This window comes from Larus michahellis, chromosome 17, assembly GCF_964199755.1.
Source record: "Larus michahellis chromosome 17, bLarMic1.1, whole genome shotgun sequence".
Classification (NCBI taxonomy): domain Eukaryota; kingdom Metazoa; phylum Chordata; class Aves; order Charadriiformes; family Laridae; genus Larus; species Larus michahellis.
Window position 1 is genome coordinate 2,339,828 of NC_133912.1, and position 24,407 is coordinate 2,364,234.

General features: G+C 44.2%; 1 protein-coding gene across 6 annotated transcripts in view; it reads right to left on the bottom strand.

The window, feature by feature from the left end:
* ARHGAP32 (Rho GTPase activating protein 32) overlaps nucleotides 1–24,407 on the bottom strand; it is a 256,801-nt gene that overhangs the window by 140,291 nt on the left and 92,103 nt on the right. For all 6 annotated transcript variants that reach the window (XM_074561427.1, XM_074561425.1, XM_074561426.1 and 3 more), the window contains exons 2-3: nucleotides 18,755–18,863; nucleotides 88–179 (exon numbers count right to left, since the gene is read on the bottom strand). In XM_074561427.1, coding sequence (XP_074417528.1) covers nucleotides 88–179; nucleotides 18,755–18,862 — 200 coding nt within the window. In that variant the 5' untranslated portion in view covers nucleotide 18,863. The remainder of the gene's footprint in view (nucleotides 1–87; nucleotides 180–18,754; nucleotides 18,864–24,407) is intronic.

The following is a 24,407-nucleotide window of genomic DNA, read 5'->3' on the forward strand; positions in this document are numbered from 1 at the left end:
GCTGTATGGCAGCACAATAGCTAAAACCCAGGATACCAAAACCGGAAGCCCAGCAGAGAGAGGAAAATCAAAGAACATTGCTCTTACTTTTTCACATTCTTCACTTTCATACTTGCTGTGCTGCCGCAGGTCCGGAGCGCCAGCTCCCCTGCAATATCAGGGATATCTGCACCTCTTGCCTGCAAAAAAAAAAAAGAAAGAAAAACAACTTAAAATTTCACTGCATGCTAGGGACTGCTGCCTGCTAAGCACTAGCCCATGTATTTTTACATATATGTGCAAACACAGCTGAAATCTCCAATGTGCTAGAAGTTGTACTTCTGCCTTTTTACCAAGGAAGACCGAACCTCAGGATTACGATCTAGTGTGTGATCAGCTCTTCCGGAACCACGTTGCAGAGCCTCGCTAATTCTTAGTAATAACTGCGCGATCCAGTATTTCATTCATTCCTACTTCGGGTTTCTAAAGAGGAGATTTTCAGAGGTAGGAGTCTAAAATACATTCCTAAATCCCACACTTGGACTCCTCATTAAGTACCTGATTTTCCCAACATCTGTGCACTTCGATTCAGGCAGAGGCACTGGAGGAAGCTGGATAGCTCTTACAGGGGAAAATCGAGTTAATGACAAAGCTGCTTATATGTGGGAGGCAAGCTTTTAAAAAAAGACATTCGAAGCTATTGGTATAAGTGCATGAACATATTAAAATTCCTTAATCACTAAAATTCATCTACTTTAGTGAGGCCAGAACTCCAAACTCCCTTTTGTTCACGTGTTCTGTCATGCTTTCCCATCCTCTCCTTCCTCCAGCTGCTCTTTCATAAGCCGGGAGCTCTGCGTTCCCCATTCCCCATCACGGGGGATCTCAAACACGTGGTCCCACGCGGTTCTCTTGCCGTGCTGGCCCCAAGCTCTAGAGGAATGAGGGGCTTTAAGGGAGGCTTTTCTGAAGGGAGCAGTAATGAAACAGAAGATCAGCACAGACCTCACAGAGCAGGAGGACAAAAATATTGGTCCCCGCTGTTGGGCAGAGACAGCTCATTAGCGATGGGGGCGAGAGCAGTTGAGTGAGCTTTTTCTGCACTACAAAACATGAATAATGTCCAAAATAGTGAATGCTCAAGCAAGAGGAAAAAAGGCACTTCAGTATTCCTTCCCTTACAGGCCTGGAACAAGAAAGTATTACATAAAATCCATTTTTTAATAACAGGAGTAAACAGACAACTTCCCTGATCCAGATCAGTACCAACACTTCCAAGCTGGCTCACCAAAAGGTCTCTGAACAGATGATCAGTCCAAAAGCTGTTACACATAACAGAATACAGCTGTACGCAGCAGTGTGAAATACAGAAACAACTTGGTCCTTGTCCCCAAAACTTCAGACAATTACAATTCAAGCTGTCAGCCCACAGAGAGGACGCACAATGGGGGAATATTCCTTATCCCCTTCCCTGAAGCTCTCATTTTAGCTTGACATGGGTCAAATTTACATGTGCTTCACCACATCATAAAAGACCTGCAGTAAAGAAGTCGAAGTCATTCAGCATGCCTGTATTCATTAACTAATAGCAACAGCGCTAGAGGGAGTCATTCATCTCGTTCATTGTATGCAGCTACAAGTGTGTTGTCTACCCGAGGCTACTTTTATAGTCACTGGAGATAAACCAGCACTTTGGGTCCCGTTCACCTACTTCAGACAACCAGATTAGCATAAAAAAATCAAGTTGGAGGCATATCTATTTCTCCCTTGACAGAGGGAACCCAGGATGACCCTGGCTCAGGGGCAGATGTACACCATAGACAGCTGCATTCATCCAGCCAACGGCTCTGCGGCTTACCTAGGACCGGAGTAGAGCATGTTCTCCGCACCTAGACGAATTCCTGCTGTTTCCAGCACTGCCCTTGGAAGAGGGATGCTGCAGCTATTACGAGCGAGCTTCCCCATTTCAAGACAGTTGAGCCCACAAGAACCTCATAATGTTCAACAAGGCCAAGCACAAGGTCCTGCACGTGGGTCAGGGCAATCCCAAGCACAACTACAGGCTGGAGAAGAATGGATTGAGAGCAGCCCTGAGGTGTTCGGGGATGAGAACACAAACTGGCAACGTGCGCTGGCAGCCCAGAAACCCCCCGCACCCTGGGCTGCGTCCCCAGCAGCGTGGGCAGCAGGGCGAGGGGGGGATTCCGCCCCTCCGCTGGTGAGACCCCACCTGGAGCACTGCATCCAGCTCTGGAGTCCTCAGCACAAGAAGGACACGGAGCTGTTGGAGCGGGGCCAGAGGAGGCCCCGGAGATGCTGGGAGGGCTGGAGCCCCTCTGCCGGGAGGACAGGCTGAGAGAGCTGGGGGGGTTCAGCCTGGAGAAGAGAAGGCTCCGGGGAGACCTTCCAGCCCCTTCCAGTCCCTCAAGGGGCTCCAGGAAAGCTGGGGAGGGACTCTGGAGCAGGGAGGGGAGCCACGGGACGAGGGGGAACGGTTTTATACTGAAATAGGGGAGATTTGTGTTAGATATCAGGAAGAAATTAAATTCTTTGCTGTGAGGGTGGTGAGCCCCTGGCCCAGGTTGCCCAGAGAAGCTGTGGCTGCCCCATCCCTGGAGGGGTTCAAGGCCAGGTTGGACGGGGCTTGGAGCAACCTGGGCTGGTGGGAGGTGTCCCTGCCCAGGGCAGGGGGTGGCACTGGATGAGCTTTAAGGTCGCTTCCAACTCAAACCATTCTGTGACTCTGTGAACAATACTGAATACGTTTGGAAGCCAGGACACTCGCTGCCCCAGTCGCGCCTTCCACAGCCCTGAACACAAGCAATGCTTTAAGTCCACTGTCCCGCAGCTGTACAGAACACACACACCCACTCACTGAAGAAAAACAAGGACAATATTTATACCCTTAAATAAACTTATCCTTGGCTGACTGACTGTTACCCAGCACACAATCACTTTAGTATGTAATAGGAGACTTGAGAGTCTCATTGTTAATTTTAACATTAAGAGGATCACCAATTTAATAAACCTTACAGGTCTTTTACATAAGAAAATAACTAATTACAGTAATAAATGTGCCATTCCTGTAAGCTGCTTTTAGGCAAAGCTGGATGTGCTTGCCTTAATTTTCTAAGGAACAGAATTTCTGTAGGAAGAAAAATGATTTTCCTTCTCTATCAGCAGTAGAAGCTGGTGGGATATAAAAATGGATAAACAAATCTGACAGAAAAACGTGGGCTTCAAGCCAGTTTGCAGCAGTGGGTAGAGACTACCCTGGATCTGACTCAAAGCAGCGTAGGCAAAACTCACACCTCCAGGAGACTTAAATGCCAGCATCTCTCTCTGAAAAAGTTGTATTATCCTCTTCTTCCCGGTTGAGTTATGTCCAAATCATGCTGGAAGGAGCTATCTGCCTCTCCCGTTTCCAACAGCATGTATCTCCATTTAAGCAGACTACAATGAGATGCCACACAGTAATTAACTTTGGTTGCTTTTCCAATTAGATCTGAGCTCTTTGGAGTCGGCTGCAGAACAGCAATCTCTCTGAAGTCTCACAGTTGGGGAAAAAGGGCAGAGGGTGATCTTGTGCCAGCTAAAATCTTTAGTATGAGGTACTAACACCAGAAATAACTTGGTGAATAGACAGATAAGTAAAAAAGAAACTTATTGCAATTTTAGAAACCATATTACTCCAAAACAAACTGCAGCTACTTTCCATTTAAACCAAAGATACATAAAAGCACACTTTATTCACCATGAGTTTGTACCTGTTTTGATCCAAAACCTGGCATGCAAAATGTCACCCTAGATTACCCTCCTCTCCAAATACAAACAAAACACTCCAAATGAGAGTTGTCATCTTTTGTGCTTTGTGTCACAGTAATTTAATTTTTAAAATCATTTTGAAACAGTTTAATTATTTACATCTGAAAATTAGCTAGCTAGCATCATCAGTTGCTTCTCACTTCCCTATTTTCTATGCATCGCTGTTCTGTGCAAACCTGGTAATTGCAGAGCAAATCTGTTTATGCAAATTATTTAGTCCAATTTTCACAGCTTAATGTCACTGCTGCATCAATCTCCTTTGGTCCGAAACTTGGTAAACAAATTAGGACTTGATCGAGAATGCAATCTATTGACTTTATCGGGATCCTCACTCCTCTTCCATTTCCACTGAAGGCTTTGGAGCAACGCCACCAGCCTCCCACTTATATTAGTAGCAGTTGGGACAATATTTGAGAACTTTGGTATTTGATAACTAACAGCCACATCGACTGCAAGGCAGGCAGATCCCACTAAAGCAATTTTGGGAGACCGCCTGTCCGTCTGTCCGTCCCACTCCCCGATGGACGATCAGTCCATTTGGAAATCCACAGCGCCGTTTGCTCAGTGGGTATCGGGAGGACACCTGAAGCACCTACATCGCCTACATCGCTTGTGCAATCTTCACGTGTTGCTGCTCAACTCCCTCGGGAACCTGAGAGCTCTCACAAATCAGAGTGTCTACCTTTAAGCACGCAAGTTTGAAATTTTTGGTCTTTATATTTATAGACACGATTTGGAAAACTTCAGCTTTGCGTTCTCTAGCACACAAAACCTTAGTCATAAATAATTTATATCTACCAACTCCACTGCATAATATGAAAGGATTTTCTCCTAAAAAGTCTCATTGCATTTATCAGAAAACATGTCAACCTGTCTCCCTCGCATCCAGAAATGTAACACAATCTGAAAATACACGTAAAATTGAAGAAAACAGCCCAGTGAACGCGATGTGATAAAGTTTCTACCTTGGTATTTTCAATAGGGGAGACTATTGAACTAATGCAAAACCCAAAGTCCCCCTCCTACTACCACACACTTACGCCGGGATACACAAGAAGAGAAGAAAACATGGAATCCCATCAAGCTCCAGTAATGCCGTAACTGGTAAACTGGTTTTCCCCAACACTACTATAAAAGCCCTGAGGAGGTACCACATACAGGGAAGGAGACAATGCAAGACTTGGCAGGTCAGCACGTACAGGTCAGCAGGCTACTGAAATCAAGTGGGATTTCTGAAGGCGGAAATTTCCTCCTCTCCAAGGTTAAGACAAAGCAAGAATAACTATTAGACAGGCAGTAACATTTATGCATCTTCCTACCATCAGTCTCTCACCAAAACCAGTTTGGAGGGACCAGATTGCTCTGGATTCTTTCAGCACATGGCCTTCCTTCTAAAAATGGCTGAGCTGATGCAAAATGCTGCTTGGTTTCCATGGCAGTCTTTCCTTTACATTATCTTCATTTCCCCTCGATTTTCTTGGGGGGGGGGGGGGGGGGGGGGGAACATAACAAAACCTCCCAGAGCTTTCAAAAAAAAAAAAGCAGCCCCTCAAAAACCCCAGGCTTTGAGTTTTACTTCTTCACTGAAGAACAGCAGGAAACAGAAATGTTGTTTCTGTAAAAGTCATTACCCTGTGGTGGGTAACAGTCCACTTAACTTGAGCAAGAGGATGAACTGAAGGGGCCAGTATACCCAGTTCAAAATCTGAAGTGGGTGTTTGTGCACAGGGACACCAAGAGCTATTCCAAATCTTGGGTACCAACTCGCTACACAAAGCTGGTTCGGCATCAACTTCTTTGCAGAGCTTCCTTTGCGATGTTAAAAGGAAACTGTCCTACAAACATGCCCTGCTCACTGCAAGGTAAAAGATGATAGCTCATTAGCACTGTCCTGCTTTTGCCAATTACTGAAGCACAGAGAAAGAAAAAGAATAAATACGGCTCGTCTCAGCTTCATACCGCACAGCCACTAACGCACTCCAGGGAAGGAGCTCTCTCCACTCCCACTTCTTATGTTGTAACAACTATCCCGGTTCTCCCCAATAAATAAATCAACAAAGCAGAGGAAAAACGCTGTCACTAAGCTACTACAAATAACTCCAGATGAAAGGTCCCAATTCTGCAGCATTTAGCTGCCCCAGCACTATCCCTAAAAGGATTAAAATGTACCTGAGCACAGGAAAGCTGTAACTGGGTCGCTCTTTTGAACGGAAGAAATGAATGGGAATCGATGACGATACAACATTCATCCACCAGTGCCAGCGGTACGGTGGCAATATGATGGAAATGTAAGTATTTGCCAAGTTCCTCATAGTACCACTTTCCACTGATTCATGCAGTGGATGCAAATGAGTTTCCTAAATATTTGCATACAGGATGTTTGTGTCACTTTAACACATTTCAGCTACATTTTTCAGAGCTGCTTGAGATGTTTGGACGCATTTAAAATGAAGAAGCAATTGCATCTGGTTTACGTACCCAGGTCCGACAATCTCACCTTAAACAAAAATATCTGCTCATTATATTACAGCAGCTTTACCAAAGAAGCAAAAAATAAAAATAAATACCCCTGCTCCAACTCTACGTTTCCCAGTCGACCATCTGAAGCCTTAATGCCCGTGCTGTTCACGCTCCGAGCAGCAGAGCGCAGCACCGGCACATTTAATAACCACCCAGAGGGCAGCAAAGCTGCAAACCAAGGACGAGCTCCTGGGCTGGTACCCAAGGGATCTGCGTACCCCTGGATATTTCCAGAAGTCGGCTAGGTACCCTCGCTCAGAAAAGAGCACAGCAGCAGAGAAATTTTACCCTTAGGAGTGCAAGGGTCCAGCATACTCCGATTACAGCAATCCAAGCCTCTGTGTGCAAAGAAATACCTTTGAGATGCAACAGAAAAGCACAAATATGGTTTTCGGAACGAGGAACAGCTGGAACTTTTAATTTTATAAAAGTTCGGCTTTTTTTTTTTTTAATTCAAGTCATCACTTAGCTCCTCACCTAGTGCAAACGTCTTGATCCCTGTTGCAAAGATAAAAGAAACATCCTTTCTGACGTGCTGGCGGACAGCTGGCTCGTGTGCAGGCTAAAGGCCAGAATGGCTGGAGTCATTAGAGGCAGTGCTGACTTTTTTATTTACCGTTCGGTTCGGGGACTGCGGAATGTGGGGAAACAGTTACTCAGACAGAGATGCCTTTAAAATCTCATGGTGAATGAGAAAGGAGAGAGAGGAAAGCCAGTGAAAAAATGACAAGTGCTTCCAGTAGGGAAACTCTGAATCCTGGCTATGCACAGTCTTAATCCCATGTCTAAGAAATCTGCATTCAATAAAGAACATACTTTTAACGTGTATCATTTTTTGAGTTTAATTCCATTTTCCACATTCCCTATCAATGCTGAATTGTTGTAGCCAGTCCTTATTGCATGGCATGGTTAGCAGTGAATTCTTCGCTTTGAAAAGACCACACAGGATGTGTTTTTTCTACTCCCAGCTTCTCCCCTCCAAAGCAGGGAAAAAATAAGAAAAGAGAAAAAAAAAAACCAAAAACTTTTAAGCATTGCCATGAGCTGGCAAATTAAGGGAAACCTCTCATTCCTGAGACTTAGCATTATAGAGGAGTTAGTCCAGGGCATCCATTTACCATAGTTTAAAGGATCAGCCTGGAATGAACAAAGAACAAATTCTTAACTATTCATCTACTGTGTTTTCAAATAAAGTTTGCTAGCTCACAGATAGGGGGCTAAAACCATCTCCAGCTCACACGTAAAACAACTAATTTGGTAAGTGGACGCTGAGACACAGAATAAGCAGCCTGGCAGCTCTATGAACCTACTTTGGCAGTACTATTGTCACTGTGACCAAAGTTCTCCTCTGTAAAGTGGGGAGATTTTATGTCACGGCAAGGTTTCCTAAGCATCCTTAAAGAGATGCATGGACTTGCACCGATTCTCTGCAATGAATCAAATGCACCCAAAGGATGGTGGTTATTTCCAGCAAAACAGTCCCACACTTGTGTTTTCTTTCATCGCTATCATTTGTTTTAGAGACAAAAACAGATGCATCAAGCCAAACGGAATGGTTGGATACAGAGGGCAACATTAGCATGATAACCACCGGCCAGCTTGATGTTTGGCTGTGACATTGCCATAGTGAAGCAGCAGCAAGATCTCCTTATTGCCATTCACAAAGATCTTGGCCCCGGGAGCCGCAAGGGTACAGTACACAGCCTCGCATAATGGCATACTGCCGAAGGAATGGACTTTAAGAACAAAAATCCCCCATACAATATGCGTGGGAAAGGCAGCCAGGGTTAGAGTCCTTCTCTGTACAGCCTACAAAATAAATTTTAGAAAAAAGGCACAGAAAATAGAATATCCAATAAGCACAATATGTCAATTCCAGTTTCTTGTTGGCTAAAAAAAAAAAAAAGACTCCCAAAATCCCAGACCCTGTTTGATGCACAATTCCTACAGACGCTTGGTTTCACAGCGGGAGGAGGGGTCCTAAACATGGCTTAGTTATAAAAGGACAAGTGGAGCTTTGGGTTGTTATGGTAGAAAGCAATTTCTCATCACACAAAAACCAACAAGAGATGAATTCAGCCTGAAACTAGCAAATGCCCCTCTGGTAAGTCCCCTGGCCATAGGCAGTGATTATGCAAATAACAATGTTATGTTGTGTTATGTTATAGGTATAAATCGGCTTAGAAACTGAAGAATTTTCCCAATGCCATAGAAGAAAGATTGGGAAAGTGGAAAAAACAGCAGCCTGACATTTAACCCAAATATCTGAGTCAGTGGAGTTAACTTGAATTTATGTTTATGCGTGTAAAGCCAGCCTGGACTCAGCTTTTTGTTTATAAAAAGAGCTGTTTCCAATGGCACAAAATACAAAACTGGTATATGATCCACTCATTTTCCAAACCCTTATAATAACGCAGTAATGTGAAGAATGTGCCTACTTGTAACATGCAATTTATACCATAAGCTGTCCATAAACTTCTGAACAACAGGACAAAAGGGTCAGTTCATTAACTTTGCTGAAGGTTTATCCTGGCCCGTGATCACAGCCCTGCCCCGGCTGAGCCACTGGAGAGCCCCCGGCTGCTGGTCACAAACTGGGCAGGATTCAGCCCTTAAAGCTGCCGTCCAGACCCTGCTCAGCCTCAAAGAGCCACTTCTCTGCACCAGGTTAGGAAAGACGAAGCAATGCTGGCAAACCTGGGGTGACATCGCTCTCCAGACATGGCCCGACGTCCCTCGGGTCAGGTCAGGTCAGAACAGGACACCTGATGCATGCAAGGGTCTGTCCAGGCTACTGGGCAGCAAAACTGGGAAGGTGAATGACGACTACTTCCTCTCCTCACCAAGAACACGAACTCTGCAGAAACGGATGCTGAGAATCTTCACCCTCCAAGGATGTTTTCTCACGTTCATAAAATTATCAGCTAAAACCGAGGGATTATTTTTTTCCCCCCCAAAGGTCAATATTTAAGGAAAAGAACAGAGACTGAGACGTAAAACCAAAAACATATGCACAAAGGAAAAAAAAACCAAAATGAATTAAGACGACATTCCTGCACATGGGTGCAGCTCTAACACACCAGACCGTTCAGACTAGGAAACCAAGAGCAGTCAGGTAGCCACATACAAACACAGGGGGAAATCTTGTGCCAGAAAGCAAGAATCAACAGTTAAAACTTTGGATTCTGCAACCGTACCAAAAAGCGACCTGAGATGTTTTCAAGCTGAAAATATTTGCTTGCAGTACAAGCCACAGAGCAAAGCAAGAACACAGAGACCCTAAAACTTCTTTTACACTCCCTGAACCAGAAGGTGCATCAGGAGCGCTGTTAGCCTGAGGGCACAGTTTCAGGACAGCCTGGCTGGAAGAGGTAAAGCCCATTTTCTAAACTCCCACCCCAATCAGTCAGCCCCAGGCTGCTCTCTCCTACTTCCTCCCACTGCAGCTGCAGCTCTTTTAGCGGCTACAGCACAAGTTCCTGAAACAATCCAGATTAAAAAAGAAAGAGGAAAGCTGAACGTCTTTTGGGGGATTATTTTTAAATGAGATGAGCTCAGCGATTCCCTTCCCAACTCTTCACCCCAGAAACTCTCTCACCGTAACTGTCCTAAGACGGTCCTCTGTCGCATGGGAGGTGGGAAGGAATAATCAAAGACAGAAACTTTGTAAAGTAGATTTCTGCAATAAAGAAGCCCGGTGTACTCTGAATCCACAGAAGAGCGCATCCAGTCCCACACGGATATCATGAAGTTGATAAATTTGCTGATATTATAGAGAACGGCAGTGATTTTCAGTCTGAAACTCTGCAAAGCAGCTCTGATGTCTGCTCACAGGAGGCGAAACATCCTCACATCATCGGGTCACAGCCACAACCCTATGGATCCTATGCTAGCCGAGGAAAATTAACTAAAGGAGACACACTGGCTTCTAGGGTAAGAAAAAAAGCCTTACTCGATGGAAAAAGCACTTGTAGCAAGCCCCTCCAGCATCCATTATGAATTTTCATGGAACAACCTTAAAGCAAAGATGAAGTGTTCTGACTGCTGGTGCAAAAGCATTGGGCTTTGCAGCCAGGATCATCTGTGCCCCAGCAACCACCATATCTGATCACGCAGAGCTCCACCAACCCAGCGGTGACCAATATACATGTAGCAAGGCAGAACTGTATGGAATTATTTAAATCAAAAAAATCAGGCTAAAGATTACCAATACTTTCAGGGAATAATTCATCACTTTATAATTAAGAAGGCTGAATCATGGCAAAAAAAATTTATGCCTACAACCTTCAGCAAGGCAATATATACTCTGACATGTTTTGTTTGTCTCTTGGGGTTATCTTGGGGGTGGGAATGGAAGGGGATGGATGAGCAAACTATTGACAGCCCTTCAAAAACTCTTCCATCTTTTTTCGCATTATGGTAACTAAGAAGCAATGAACATCGATTTAAAAAAAAAATAAACAACAACTACTTATTTGTAAGAGACTCCTTCCCTGGGTGTTCCATCTTATTTTTAAGCAGCTGGGACTGGAGAAGAAGTGATTGACAGATAAGTAAATTACAAGTTTTATCTCCCAAATAAGTACATTTCAAACAAATGTGACATTTCTTACAGTATGACAACAAAACATGAGTAAAAAGAGATCATCTTTGGAATAGGGTAGGAGGAAAAGAGGAGGAGGGTCACGACAGCGTAATCCTGTCTTCAGAGCACATCTCATATTGCCTCTAGAAATTCAAGTAGTGAATAACCTGGACTAATTACAACAGCAGCACCAGCCATCAGAACAGCATCACCGCGCTGTCACCAACAGGCAGCTTGTCTGACCAAGGGGGGGTAATTGTAAAAGATACTGGGTAGGAAGCTGTTCGAAATTGAACGTAAAATTCTACAAACTATAACCCAAGGAATTCAGACTGGACATTCACAGACCAGCACACGCCACACAGCTGCTACTGGTACGACATCCGAGCCCAGCGCTTCAGTCACAGTGGGATCAACAGGCACCCAGGCTCCCTAAGGCCTTGGTAACCCCGGCATCAGTGGCCACATTAACGCCTGCCTCGCCTACCTGTGCCTCTGCCATTGCTGGAAGCAATTACACTCCAATGCCATCTTTACCTTTTTAATTGCCATTATCACCTACAACCATACAAGAACAAATACAAGTGGTGGTGTATAAACACGACCCGAACATTTCACTTAGTAACACACTGTGCTTACTGATGTGCATCAGACACACTTCGAAAGAGATACATACGCAAAATGCAAAATCAGGGTGCATGAAAACTGGTGATCACGGTGAACAACAAACTTTACCGATCCAGCCTCGGCAAATCCTAAATCCTTCCTTCTTTGCTAAATGTTACATATCCACAGATTTTAAAACAGAAATATATAAAATGCAATCTTTTTCTCCTGGATCAACACTGTACTGCAAGATTGCACAGACTGTAAAGAAAGTAAATGTAACTAGAAACAATTGCTTCCATAGCATCACCAATGCAAATTAAAAGATTGCTATAAATTAATACTTACTGCCAAAAATACGGTATCCATTCTGGTTTAATTGAACTCATTTAATTGGCAAACCCAAATGGAAGCCAATGTGCCAATTAAGTGATTGTCCCAATTTTCAAAGATTCTCAGGGACAAGCTTCATGCTGGGAGTCAGCCTTTGAAACAAAAACGACTCTCTAACCAAGAGGGAGAGAAAGAACCACACACAACAACCTAACACCTTGCCAAAAGCTTAACAAGGGGAAAAAATACTTGATTTACGCAGCAATAACAAGGCAAACAAGTTATGTGAACTGAAAATATAGGTTACTGGTACAATGCCAGACCAGAACTGTTTTGACCAAAATATTATTACAGCCCGATGACGGCTTGGTGTGCTGTATGGAACATTGTCTCATATCAGCGCCTATATTGCCCACGCTATCTGAAATCCAATTTCTATCCCATCGTTATCGTTGTTAGAAACGGTGCCCTGTGACCTACCTGCCACGCAGCCCAAGCTGCAGTGATTCACATAAAGATGCCACCGAGCGCTGGATGGAGAAGACAAACTACTGCAAGAAGTAGTACTAACTACTGGAGGAGACATACTAACCCAAGCCAAAAGCCTGAAAGCCTTCATCAGCACAAAACTAACCTCCAAACCTTAAGGTAACATTTTCCATTGCATTTAAGAAACGCAAGGACTCTTAAGACTTAGAGCCAACTGCTGGAGCATAGTATCTAAAGTCCATTTCCACCGAATTGTCCAAGTCGTTCGAAAAACAAGAGAAAAAACAGAATATCAGCTTCCTTTCTACTAAAACTTTGCCTTGCACTTGAGAGCTTAAAACTTTGGACTTTCAAAAAGAACGTACAGGTAGGCATTCAGAGCTCAAAAGTAGTCTTTTTCCCAAAGTCTGAATATATTTATTTTTTATATATATCTGTAACCCGTCTGAAAACACGATCAGTCTAACAAAACTGTCGGCACCGTTACTTAAGAGCTCACACCCAGATACCCAGCTGTAAAATTCTGGTGTCGGTTCATACGCATACAAAGCACGAAGAGCTGTAAGCCACAGGTATAAAAAACCCAGAGTGCCAATTTTTACACATTAAAGGGTATTCTATCTATCTATTTTGGTTGTTGCAACGAGATCATTTCAGTAAACCACCTTTTTGAAGACCACCATCATTGACCGGGACAAGCAAGTGGATTTACCACTTTCCCTTGCTCTGCAGATTTGGCCAGAGTCACTGGAAGCGTTCATGGTCGTTTGGGTCGGACTGACATACTCAGAAACATGCCTGATGTTTTTTGAATTAAAAAACAACCAACCAAAAATAATTTAAAAAGAAACCCTACGTACTCCTATTTTTTGCATCTATTCTTGCAGAAGCCACAATCGAGATCTGGGGCAGCACCGGGCTAAGCGCTGTACAAAGAACAAGAAACAAACCCTGCGCTAAGGAGAGTGAAATCTTTCTTTAAACCTTTACAATTCACTAATCTCTACACACTTTTATAAATTGCGTTTAAAAATAGTTTTCTCGGCGCTCACGTCCCAGATTTAACAGAGTGATATATTGAGGTCTCATTAAAAAGCCTTTATTACCTTCACAAGCCATGGTACTTTACCTTAACTAGTACCAAATGCTGAAAATATTACACATCTCGGAACCCACCTGACCTGATAGAAGAACTAAGATTATTCCAGGGAGTTCATAGGACAGACTCTAACCCCTCTGCCTTTCTGAAACATTTATAGGCTTGTATTTTCCCTAAGAAAATTCCACCAGCATAAGCCAAAAAGGACGACGAGTACCAATTGCCAACTACCTGCCGCCTTGTTCACTTATGCATTTGACAAATTCAAGGATTCATAACGGTTTCGCATCAGTAATTTAGAAGTTCCTGCATCCCATCGCTTCTAGGCAGCCTGGTTATAAACCAGTAACACTTGGGGATACTACGGCTATCATCTCAATAACCTCATTATGGGCAATCGGACTTCTAGATCCAAAGGCAGAGGTGCACCGGGGTGGGAAAGGCTGATTTCCTGAAGGTGAAGAACTCCTGGTCACTTCCAGCCGTGATCCGCTCACAAATGAATCCCTGCAGACCTTCACTGCGGGATGTGACAGGGTGTCGGGACGATCGTCTGTATTCTTGTGCTCAGGGCACTATGGAAAAAAAATCCCACAGTAAATAAACCTACCGCAGCTTTAGGGACTCCTATTTTGAAAGCTTCCAAAACTGAAAGCAGTGGCATACACTGTGACAAACCCGACCTTTTCAGAAACACACACAAAAGAAATCCTATTTCTAGCTTTGGAGTGAGTATATTCACCTTATCTCCACTGCTCTCCAGATATCTCCTTATCTCAGGTTAATGCAGCTTCAGGTGGCATCTTTCTCCGACAGCATAATTTCAACAGGGTGCATAAATAGATTTTGGTATTTATCTCACTGTCTTAATCCTGCTTCCCCACAAAATTTAGACAAATGGAAGAAAAAGGGGATAGAGCGTGCGTGTCTGTGAGCACAGCAGCCTGCTGTCAGCACGCTGCGTTTAAAACATTGCCACTTACTGAACTCCTAGAGAGGTGCCGAAAGCAAGTCCGATGGTCAATAACATAAGGTAAACGCAATATTAAGTACAAATATCAATTTATGCTAAAGTTAATGACAGGCTGAGGACAGCTGTTTTGCAGGCTCATATGAGAAATATTATATAAAGGCTCTCTTTCACAACTTCGTTTCTTGTAACATAGAAATAAGAGAACTCTTCAGGAACTTCCCTTTAAAAAGCCATTACTATCTCAGAGAAAGGTTAGAAAATCCATATACTGCAATATTACTTGGCTCAAATACAGCTTTTCATCCCTAGAACTCAGGAGTGTTCTACAAAGACAGTCAAACCATCAACCGCATTTTCCAAACTGGAGCAGAGACAGAAAGAACCAGCGTGTGTGAAGGTTACCCAGCAGGCCTGCAGCGCCGCGGGAATAGGAGGCTGAGACAGGGAGAAAAATGGTAAATCTAATATGACCAATTTCTAAAAATACAGAACACGAGTCGGGGGGCGAATACAAAATATAGCAGTCCTTGAGGACTACTCAGGCAGCTGCCGTATTAGCTAACTCCCATAAAGTCTGTCCATCCAGTGTTGCGTCTCAAACCTGCACCCGGGATTTCAGAACTACCAGGGAGTTTCAAGAACCAGCAGAAGTACCCAAACAAACCAGGTCTCCAATACAAAATCACCTGCCCTTCTGCTAAACCACAAACAAGAAAACAGCGCTTTTAAAAAGGAGATGAAAGTATAAATAATAAACGTAAAAAAAAGGACAATAAAAGTAGTATCAAAGGACTAAAGCTACTCAGGTAGAGTAAGAGTGCGAGAATAAACTGGCAATGACAGAAATATTAAAAACAGAGTTTCTGCCCTACCTTATATTTACAGTATAAGAGGATATTCAACCTCCATATGTTTAGAAAGATCTTTAGGGTGTTTTATTTTTTATTAAGAAATAGCTCTGGAAACAAAGCATTTATATAAATTAATAATAAGCACTTTGAAATATATTGCGGATAAAAGGGGGGAGGGAGAGTAGGGACAACTCGTATGTGTTCATCTAACTGTGAATGCAGAAATCGCCTTTTCCCAAAATACAAAAACATGTACAAAGACAAAGTTCAAGAGCCAAACGAATAAGCATCACCGGTCTGTCGACTGTGTCAGAATTTCCCGAGCCCTCCCTAGGTTGCTCGTCAGCATTTGCTCACCTGGCAGAAGGTGACATTCATTTAACATGACAAAGCCTTGCACCCAGTTGGCTCCTCGCCTGTCTGCCACGGGAAGCGACAGAGAGGAGAAGACACCACAGCTATGGCCAACTCCTCCAACCCCCGCAGCCTCCATCCTCCAGAGGCTGGAATCAAAAGCAACAGCAAAACTTGAACTCCGCAACTAACCAAAAATTAAATGTATTATGCCACTACGAGTTACTTGCACACCACGTCAGGAGCGTGCTCTGGGTAAAGGCTAAACCAGAGGCTGCTGAAAAAACAAAATGAAAGAAAAGAGCAAGGAAAAAAATCGCAGGCTTAAAATGACCAGGAAAAAGACAGAATATAGTAGACGCACTGGTTAAGCAGAGAATAGGGTGACAGTGTTGAACACCGTCCTGTAAATATTTACATCTTGTAAATATCACCTTCTGACTGGACATAAGGCAGGGGTTGAAAGTGGAAATTTGATTCATTCGACACAGTAAACACGAGCAGCGAGGTTTTTCCTACCCGTCTACAATGCATTGAGAGGACCATAAGGTCAAAGTAAGGCTGTAAGCACAAATGCAAGCCATCATAAATACAGGTTCGGTAGCTTTACACGTAGTCCTGTGCTTCATCACACCAAATCATTGTGCAGCAAGTCTCAGATGTGAATTTTCTTGTTTATTGTCCTCTAAATCTTTTTTTATAGCTACCTGGACTGTTCAGTGTGTGTACTGCAGGCATGCAAGAGGACATGTTCTAAAAAGTGAATTAACAGTTAGCACAGTGAGAAGAACATTATGCAAACGTGTAGGTTGCAGTATAGAGCCGAACACTGAAGAAGGTCCATGAGCACAACAGCCTTGATGAGAACAGGGAAAGCATCAAGGCAGAAGAGGTGAACCTTGCCTTCATTGCAAATCAACAATGGAAAAAAACAACAGCAAATGAGCTATGCCAGCTAACTTGTGTTACAGGTGGAGAGACTGAATTACAGACTCACATTCCTGAGACACACCTTGAGGTTACAGACAGCAGCAGGGTGTCAAGCAGTGATTTACAGAGACTCCCAGCTCCAAGGTGTTGCCAAGCACAATGCGCTGCTGAGGAACGCTGATTAGAACAGACACTGCTCTCACACAGGCGGCACCAGCGTGAGCTGCTGGCCAAGGTGGAGAGAAGGAAAAAATACCCACATATGAGAAAAATCATACTTAAACAGTGATAGTTGCAAAAAGTCAAAATTAACAGCGGATAAGCAAGGAGTCAAGCAGAGCGACGCACACAGAAAATACCAGCAGGCAAAAACGCTGGTGATGTCTAAGTTTTAGGTTGGTTTTTTTTGACTTGAAAATGAAGTTTGGAACAAAATACTATCATTGTATTATATGGGGTTCGATAATGCTTTTAAATAGTAAAACATAGTTCCCCTGTTAAAATTAAAATAAATACCTGGCTCATTGGTTGCTTATTACCTAAACATTTTCTGAACATTGTATAAAGAACAGCTAATACAAAATCTATTTCACATTAATGGTGCCTTAATCTTCAGACAGTCCACTGGGATGAATACCCTCAGCCCCATTCATCGGATGACCCTGCCTGCCCTGCAGTACAGCTAAATCCAGCCCAGCTCTCACGCTGCTGCCGCACTGCTGCCAGTCCCGCAGCAGAGAACATATGGCCCTGCCACTGCCACATGATCCACTGAGAGGGAAAAATTGTCACTGATGCCACACGGCAGTAAGTAACCTTAGCCAGGCTGCTGGACTGCCCGCCCCTCAAGAGCATCGCTGTCCTGGAATGTTCCTGACCTTCCCCCACCCCCAAGGTCTATCACAGAAGGCAATTTCCTCTTCAGCTTACTATAGTCATGAGGCAGTTTAGAAAATCTGAAAATAACAAACAAGATACAACTTCCAGAAGCTCCTACACTGAAACAAAGCAGGCCAAGCTACTGTGAGGTAAAGGAACTTCACAAAACCACCTAATCAGATTGCCCTATTTGGCTGCTAATAAAATAACTTCTGACCTTCCGAGCTCAGCAAATGCTAGAGGGAGCTGGGAAAGTGGAACTGCAGGTACTTTACACACTCATTTAAAAAGAAAACAAATATATCAAGGCTATATGGTTGTCTGTGGCCCGCTGCCCGCTTGTAGTGCCTTCTGTAAGCATGCGAACAGCACCTTTGTGGTTGCTCTTCTGCAATTCTGTTCCCCCTGATGATAGGTCAGCTTTCAGGCTGACGTTTTCTTTCTGTAGACTTAGCCAGCATTTCGCTAAAAATCTTACTCTTCCACAATGCTGCATGCTTCAAAGAGCATGTTTTGACAAGAAGTTCCCTTTACGCTCAAAAGTCTTGCTGAAAAAGAGGTTAATGCAGACTGAAAATCGTTGTGACATTATGGACCTTTTAATTGGTTACTAGACCTGCTTTGGGGCACATATTAATAGGGCAGAAGCGTTATGCATGCTCCCGCTCTCCCTCCTTGACAAACTGCCAGAGGAAGGAAAGTATTTTGGTCTTGTTGAAAGTACTAGGCAATCCATTTAAAAATATGAAACTTAGGGAACATAAATCAATGCGTAACTAGAATATAAGAGCTCCCCAGTTCAAGAAGGACGGGGAACTGCTGGAGAGGGGACAGCAAAGGGCTACCAAGATGCCGAGGGGACTGGAACACCTCTCTCGTGAAGAAAGGCTGAGGGACTTGGATCTCTTCAGTCTAGAAAAAAAAGACAACTGAGGGGGGATCTCATTAACACTTATAAATACTTCAAGGGGGGGTGCCAGGAGGATGGGGCCAGGCTCTTTCTAGTGGTCCCCGAGGACGGGACAAGGGGTAACGGGCACAAACTTGAGCATAGGAAGTTCCACCTAAACACGAGGAGGAACTACTTTACCCTGAGGGCGGCAGAGCCCTGGCACAGGCTGCCCAGAGAGATGGTGGAGTCTCCGTCTCTGGAGACATTCCAACCCCGCCTGGAGGCGTTCCTGTGCCACCTGCTCTGGGTGACCCTGCTCTGGCAGGGGGTTGGACTAGACGGTCTCCAGAGGTCCCTTCCAACCCCTGCCATTCTGTGATTCTGTATCTTGTTCAAAACCAAACATGATGTATATAGAAAAAGCAAGGAGGTGTTTTACCATAGCGCTGAGGGTCTCCTCCCAGTCTGGCCTTTCCCTAGGATGGATGCTTCTCTGAAGCTCTGGCACAAAGTCATCTTCTTCTGCGTGTACAGAGGACTTCATCATTCTGGAAAGGAAGACAGAGAGGTTTGATGCTGAGTGACCATTTCTGGGTAATGGTACATATAGTCTGTTGTGGTGCTCTGTTACGTGGCTCATATTATGCTATAAATGCTTTTATAAATCTAGAAATCTTACAGACATTTTAGTTTCTCATAATTCCTCATTATACAAGCAGGACAAGAGTATAAATCTGGTGGAGAGATAGCTGCACTTCCTTACCAATCAATGGATAATTTTGTTTCATCACTGCACGATTTGCAAGTCTTAAAATGCAGAAAAAATGCAGAGGAGTAATTTCCAGTCGATTTCAAAAAATTGCTTCTATTGCCCAGGCAAACAACATTAGCCTTAAAAGAAGAAACACACAAATTTGATTTCTCAGTTGTCACTGCACGTTTTGCCTAAAACAGAGATAGCATTTTCCATATCTCAGCCTGAATTCTGGTCCCAAGGCCTGAGCCATCAGCTCTCAGAGTTCTTACTGATCATATCTGAAGGGTGAGCACCTTTTCACCTGCTCCAACTCTGCAGGGATGGCTCAAATCACTCTCATTTTATCAAGGTAAACTTTTCTTCAGATAAAGCGCTGAGTTTCAAATACCCTATGGAATATATTTCAAGCTTTCACAGAGATCAGAGGCTCAAAATCAAAATTTAAAGAGTATTTGTAAAATCTTCTCAGCCAATCCTTCAGACAGCTCTGCTGTTACCGCCAGAGAGCCCCGTTTATATATTGCACTTGCAGGCGGTATAAATGTGCCTTTGGGGAGATTATGGCGCAGACCTGATGTATCAAAGGCCTGTTGAAGGTCTGGTATTATCCGTTCTGGTTTCATTAAATATGAGATTCAGACAGGTTTTTATTTTATTAATAGATCACCATTTATTTACTTTGGGTAACCATTCCGACAATCAACACTGCATCCAGCAGGGCTGCTTTGGCTAAACGTTAACCGTGCTGATTTATGCAGCGTTCGACTAACAGGACCGTGGCAAAAGGCATTTCAGAAAACTCCTTTGCTTCAGATCGACATCTGAAGGTCTGAAAGCCCTACATGCTGTTTGCCACAACGGTGTAAGTGGCTGGGCCAAAGACCTCACGATTCTGAAAAATAAGGCCTTCCTCAGGATTTCTAGATGCTTGGGTTTGGCAATACTGCAGTACTGCAGATGTACAAACAGATTCTCAACAAATGATTCCACTTTAGTCTTTTAGTAGCTTTAGTCTAATGCTGTCAGGCAATGGAATAAAAGGAAGGGTAACACGATCAAGACCCACCTTTCTACCCCACAGTTAAAACAAACTGCTTATCAAAATGCACATTTTCTCAGTTTAAAGACTTGAAAATAAAAAGATTGAATTTATATCTTTATCAGCACTTTGGATTACAATTGAATTTACTACACAACTTCTCAGGTTTATGGCAATTCCTCCTGGATTTCTGATCAGAAACCCGGTTTCCTTTCGAGGAGCAAATTTTCTGAATGTCTCAAATGTTGCTGCTAACACTGGGCTGTCCAGGGACACCACTCCTGCTGCCATTAGGTGAGTAATCACGAGATTTGTCCACGCTCTCTTCCACGCTACCGACCCTCACTCACACCAAGCCCCTGAGGGGCCGTTTGGGTCCAATGTACAGCAGGCACTGCTTCCTAGGAAGCTCACCACACAGAACCTACAGACAGGAGAGGGCAGAGATCGGTAATGAAGATTATAAAATAGATATATACGAATATAATAAGTGGAAGAAGGGACTGACCCCTTGGGAGGATTACAAGAATGCCACCAGAGTGTGCAGGGATGAAACAAGGAAACAAGGATGAAACAAGGAAAGCCAAGGCCGCCTTGGAATTAGACCTGGCTAGGGACATCAAGCACAACAAAAAGAGCTTCTACAAGTATATTGGAAGCAAAAGGAAGACCATAGAAGTTGTAGGCCCACTGCTGAATAAGGCAGGAGTCATGGTGACGGAGGATGTGGAGAAGGCAGAGTTACTGAATGCCTTCTTTGCTTCGGTCTTTTCTGCTCGGCCCAGACCTCAGGAGTCCCAGGCATTGAATAAAGTAACAGGGAAAGAAGACGACTTCCCTTGGGTTGAGGAGGAGCGAGTGAGGGACCAATTAGATCATCTAGATATTCACAAGTCCATGGGCCCTGATGGGATGCACCCGAGAGTGCTGAGGGAGCTGGCAGAAGTCATTGCTGGGCCGCTCTCCATCATCTTTGAAAAGTCCTGGAGAACAGGCGAGGTGCCTGGGGACTGGAGGAAAGCCAATGTCACTCCAGTCTTCAAGAAAGGCAAGAAGGAGGAGCCGGGGAACTACAGGCCGGTCAGCCTCACCTCCATCCCTGGAAAGATGATGGAACAGCTCGTTCTGGGTGTCATCTCAAGGCATGTGGAGGAAAGGAAAGCTATCAGAAGTACTCAGCATGGATTCACCAAGGGGAAATCATGTCTGACTAATCTGATAGCCTTCTACGATGGCATGACTAGATGGATAGATGAGGGGAGGGCGGTAGATGTGGTCTACCTTGACTTAAGCAAAGCGTTTGACACGGTCTCCCACAGCATCCTCATAGGGAAGCTTAGGAAGTGTGGGTTAGATGAATGGACAGTGGGGTGGATAGAAAACTGGTTGAAAGATAGAGCTCAGAGGGTTGTGATTAGGGGCACAGAGTCTAGTTGGAGACCAGTGACGAGTGGTGTTCCCCAGGGGTCAGTACTGGGTCCAGTCCTCTTCAACATATTCATCAATGACCTGGATGAGGGGATAGAGTGCACCCTCAGCAAGTTTGCTGATGACACCAAGCTGGGTGGGGTGGCTGACACACCGGAAGGCTGTGCCGCCATACAGAGAGACCTGGACAGGTTGGAGAGTTGGGCAGAGAGGAACCTTATGAAGTTCAACAAGGGCAAGTGTAGGGTGCTGCACCTGGGAAGGAACAACCCCATGCACCAGTACAGGTTGGGTGCTGACCTGCTGGAGAGCAGCTTGGTGGGGAGAGACCTGGGAGTCCTGGTGGACAACAGGATGACCATGAGCCAGCAATGTGCCCTTGTGGCCAAGAAGGCCAATGGCATCCTGGGGCGCATCAAGAAGAGCGTGGCCAGCAGGTCGAGGGAGGTCATCCTCCCCCTCTACTCTGCCTTGGTGAGGCCGCACCTGGAGTACTGTGTCCAGTTCTGGGCTCCCCGGTTCAAGAGGGACGGGGAACTGCTGGAAAGGGTGCAGCAGAGGGCTACAAAGATGATTGGGGGACTGGAACACCTCTCTTATGAGGAAAGGCTGAGGGATTTGGGTCTCTTCAGTCTGGAAAAAAGACGGCTGAGGGGTGACCTTATCAACACTTATAAATACTTAAAGGGTGGGTGTCAGGAGCATGGGGCCAGGCTCTTTTCAGTGGTGCCCGGGGGCAGGACAAGAGGCAATGGGCACAAACTTGACCATAGGAAGTTCCACCTAAACATGAGGAGGAACTTCTTTACCCTGAGGGTGGCAGAGCACTGGAACAGGCTGCCCAGAGAGGTGGGGGAGTCTCCAACTCTGGAGACATTCAAAACCCGCCTGGACATGTTCCTGTGTAACCTGCTCTAGGTGACCCTGCTCTGGCAGGGGGGTTGGACTAGATGATCTCCAGAGGTCCCTTCCAACCCTATGATTCTATGATTCTATATGCTCTACGTATTACACAAGCTCTATGCTTAGCCTGGTTACAGGCAACTTCGTTTGAAGTTACTCCTGGGAAGACGCTGGTGTCGGCTGTGGAGTAAGACTGAGGGCATAGAGGAGTATGTTCTGCTTGTTACGTTCTATTTGAAAATAACCTTCAGAATCAGACCTGTGTTCTGGGTCTCTGCCCTCCCAGCGGACAAACACGGATGCCATAGTACCCAGGCCTTGTTACTAGACTCCAGTCTATTTACTCACATTATTTGTGTAATGTGATTATGCCTACAAAACTCTCCACGATAAACTCTTCCCAAACCCTTCCCACTGAGATCCTGAAATACAGTGCTATTATTCTTCCCATTGAAGGTGTTCTGGACTTCCACTGGAAATAAGAAAAGCTCTGCACGTAAAATTGCATATTGGAAACAGTCGTTTCTTTGAGCATTTGCTAGACTTGTTTAATGGAATATTCTACTACTGGAGGAAATTAAATACTTTGTCACAGCACCACAAAAATATTGGAAACAACACTGAAGATTTTCTCTCTAACACAATTATAAACACTCAGTAACCATCTGTGAACCCTTACTAATCTTTAATAGTAACTATTTAATTCCATGCCCTCTGAGACAAAAGACCAAGGAAGGCTGAAGATGCTACAGGTGATATCAGTCCCTTATATATTAAGGCTAGTGGCTTTTTCCTCCCTATCCCTGATCTGGATGAAGGAAAATAAACTTTGTGAATTAGCAGCACTGAAACACGGGCAGGAGCAGGGCCAGAAAGGCAGAAGAAGAGGGAAAAAAAGCAGCTCCTCTGCCCTTTCTACATTGTTTCAACAGACTTTACAAGAACTCTGCATTCTCAAGGAGGACATGGAGAATGAAACTGAAGCTCAGGGTCCCTGGGAAAAGACTCACAAGACTGGCATCCACCTGCAACAACACTTCTAAGCGTTATTTCTGCATCTTCTGGACTTTCTACAGCACTGCAGCCATTCATTTTCAAAGCTGCAGCCTTGTATTTTGGTGGGAGCCTCATTAGAAGCCCCCAAATGAGAAACTGATGACAGCGTAACTGGGAAAGAGCCACTGGTCACTGGGAGAAGCATCATAGAAAACGTCCTCTGGGCATGGAAAACCCGAGAGCCGCACAGCAGTCAGACATTGCCATTTTTCCTGGCCTCTCCCCAAGGCAAGCTTGGAAGATTACAGGTATAATCATATGCACACATTTTTATATGCATGTGTATTATGCATACTTGACATTATTTTAATTTATAGAGCAAATAGCACAACATACATATGACTGATTCACCACACATGTCAAGCTGTAACCAGACTAATTATCTTGTTTCTGCCATGGACTGTTTTTCATGGGAGGGGAAAATACCTAGATTCCCACTAGCACTTACGCAAAACACTGACACATACATTCTGTAAACATTAAAGGCCAAACAAATTAAAGAAGCTGCTCTGTTCCATAAAGCCTACGTTTGGCTATTTCATGGGGGTTGTAAATGACAAAATTCGCTACAAAATTTAATGCTTGCCTTAAGAACAGAAATGCAATTTTATTTAAAATGCCACTTCTTCAACTGCTTAGCAGCTCTGAATGCCCTTCAAAAGAAATCTGACACCATTATATTAATAAAAGTTCTGGCTGTATAGAGGCCATTAAGCAATCTCTCTTCAGATGAATGAATCCTTCTTCATTGTAAATTGAGAATCAAATGTACTGGAACAAATGTTTACAGGACATTTCACAAAAGGCACAGCCCACATTCACACCCATTCTTGAAGTTCTCTGGTAGGTCAAGTTGATGAATTTCAAGTCAGAGCTTGTACATCTGCACAGGATACAACTGTATCAAGA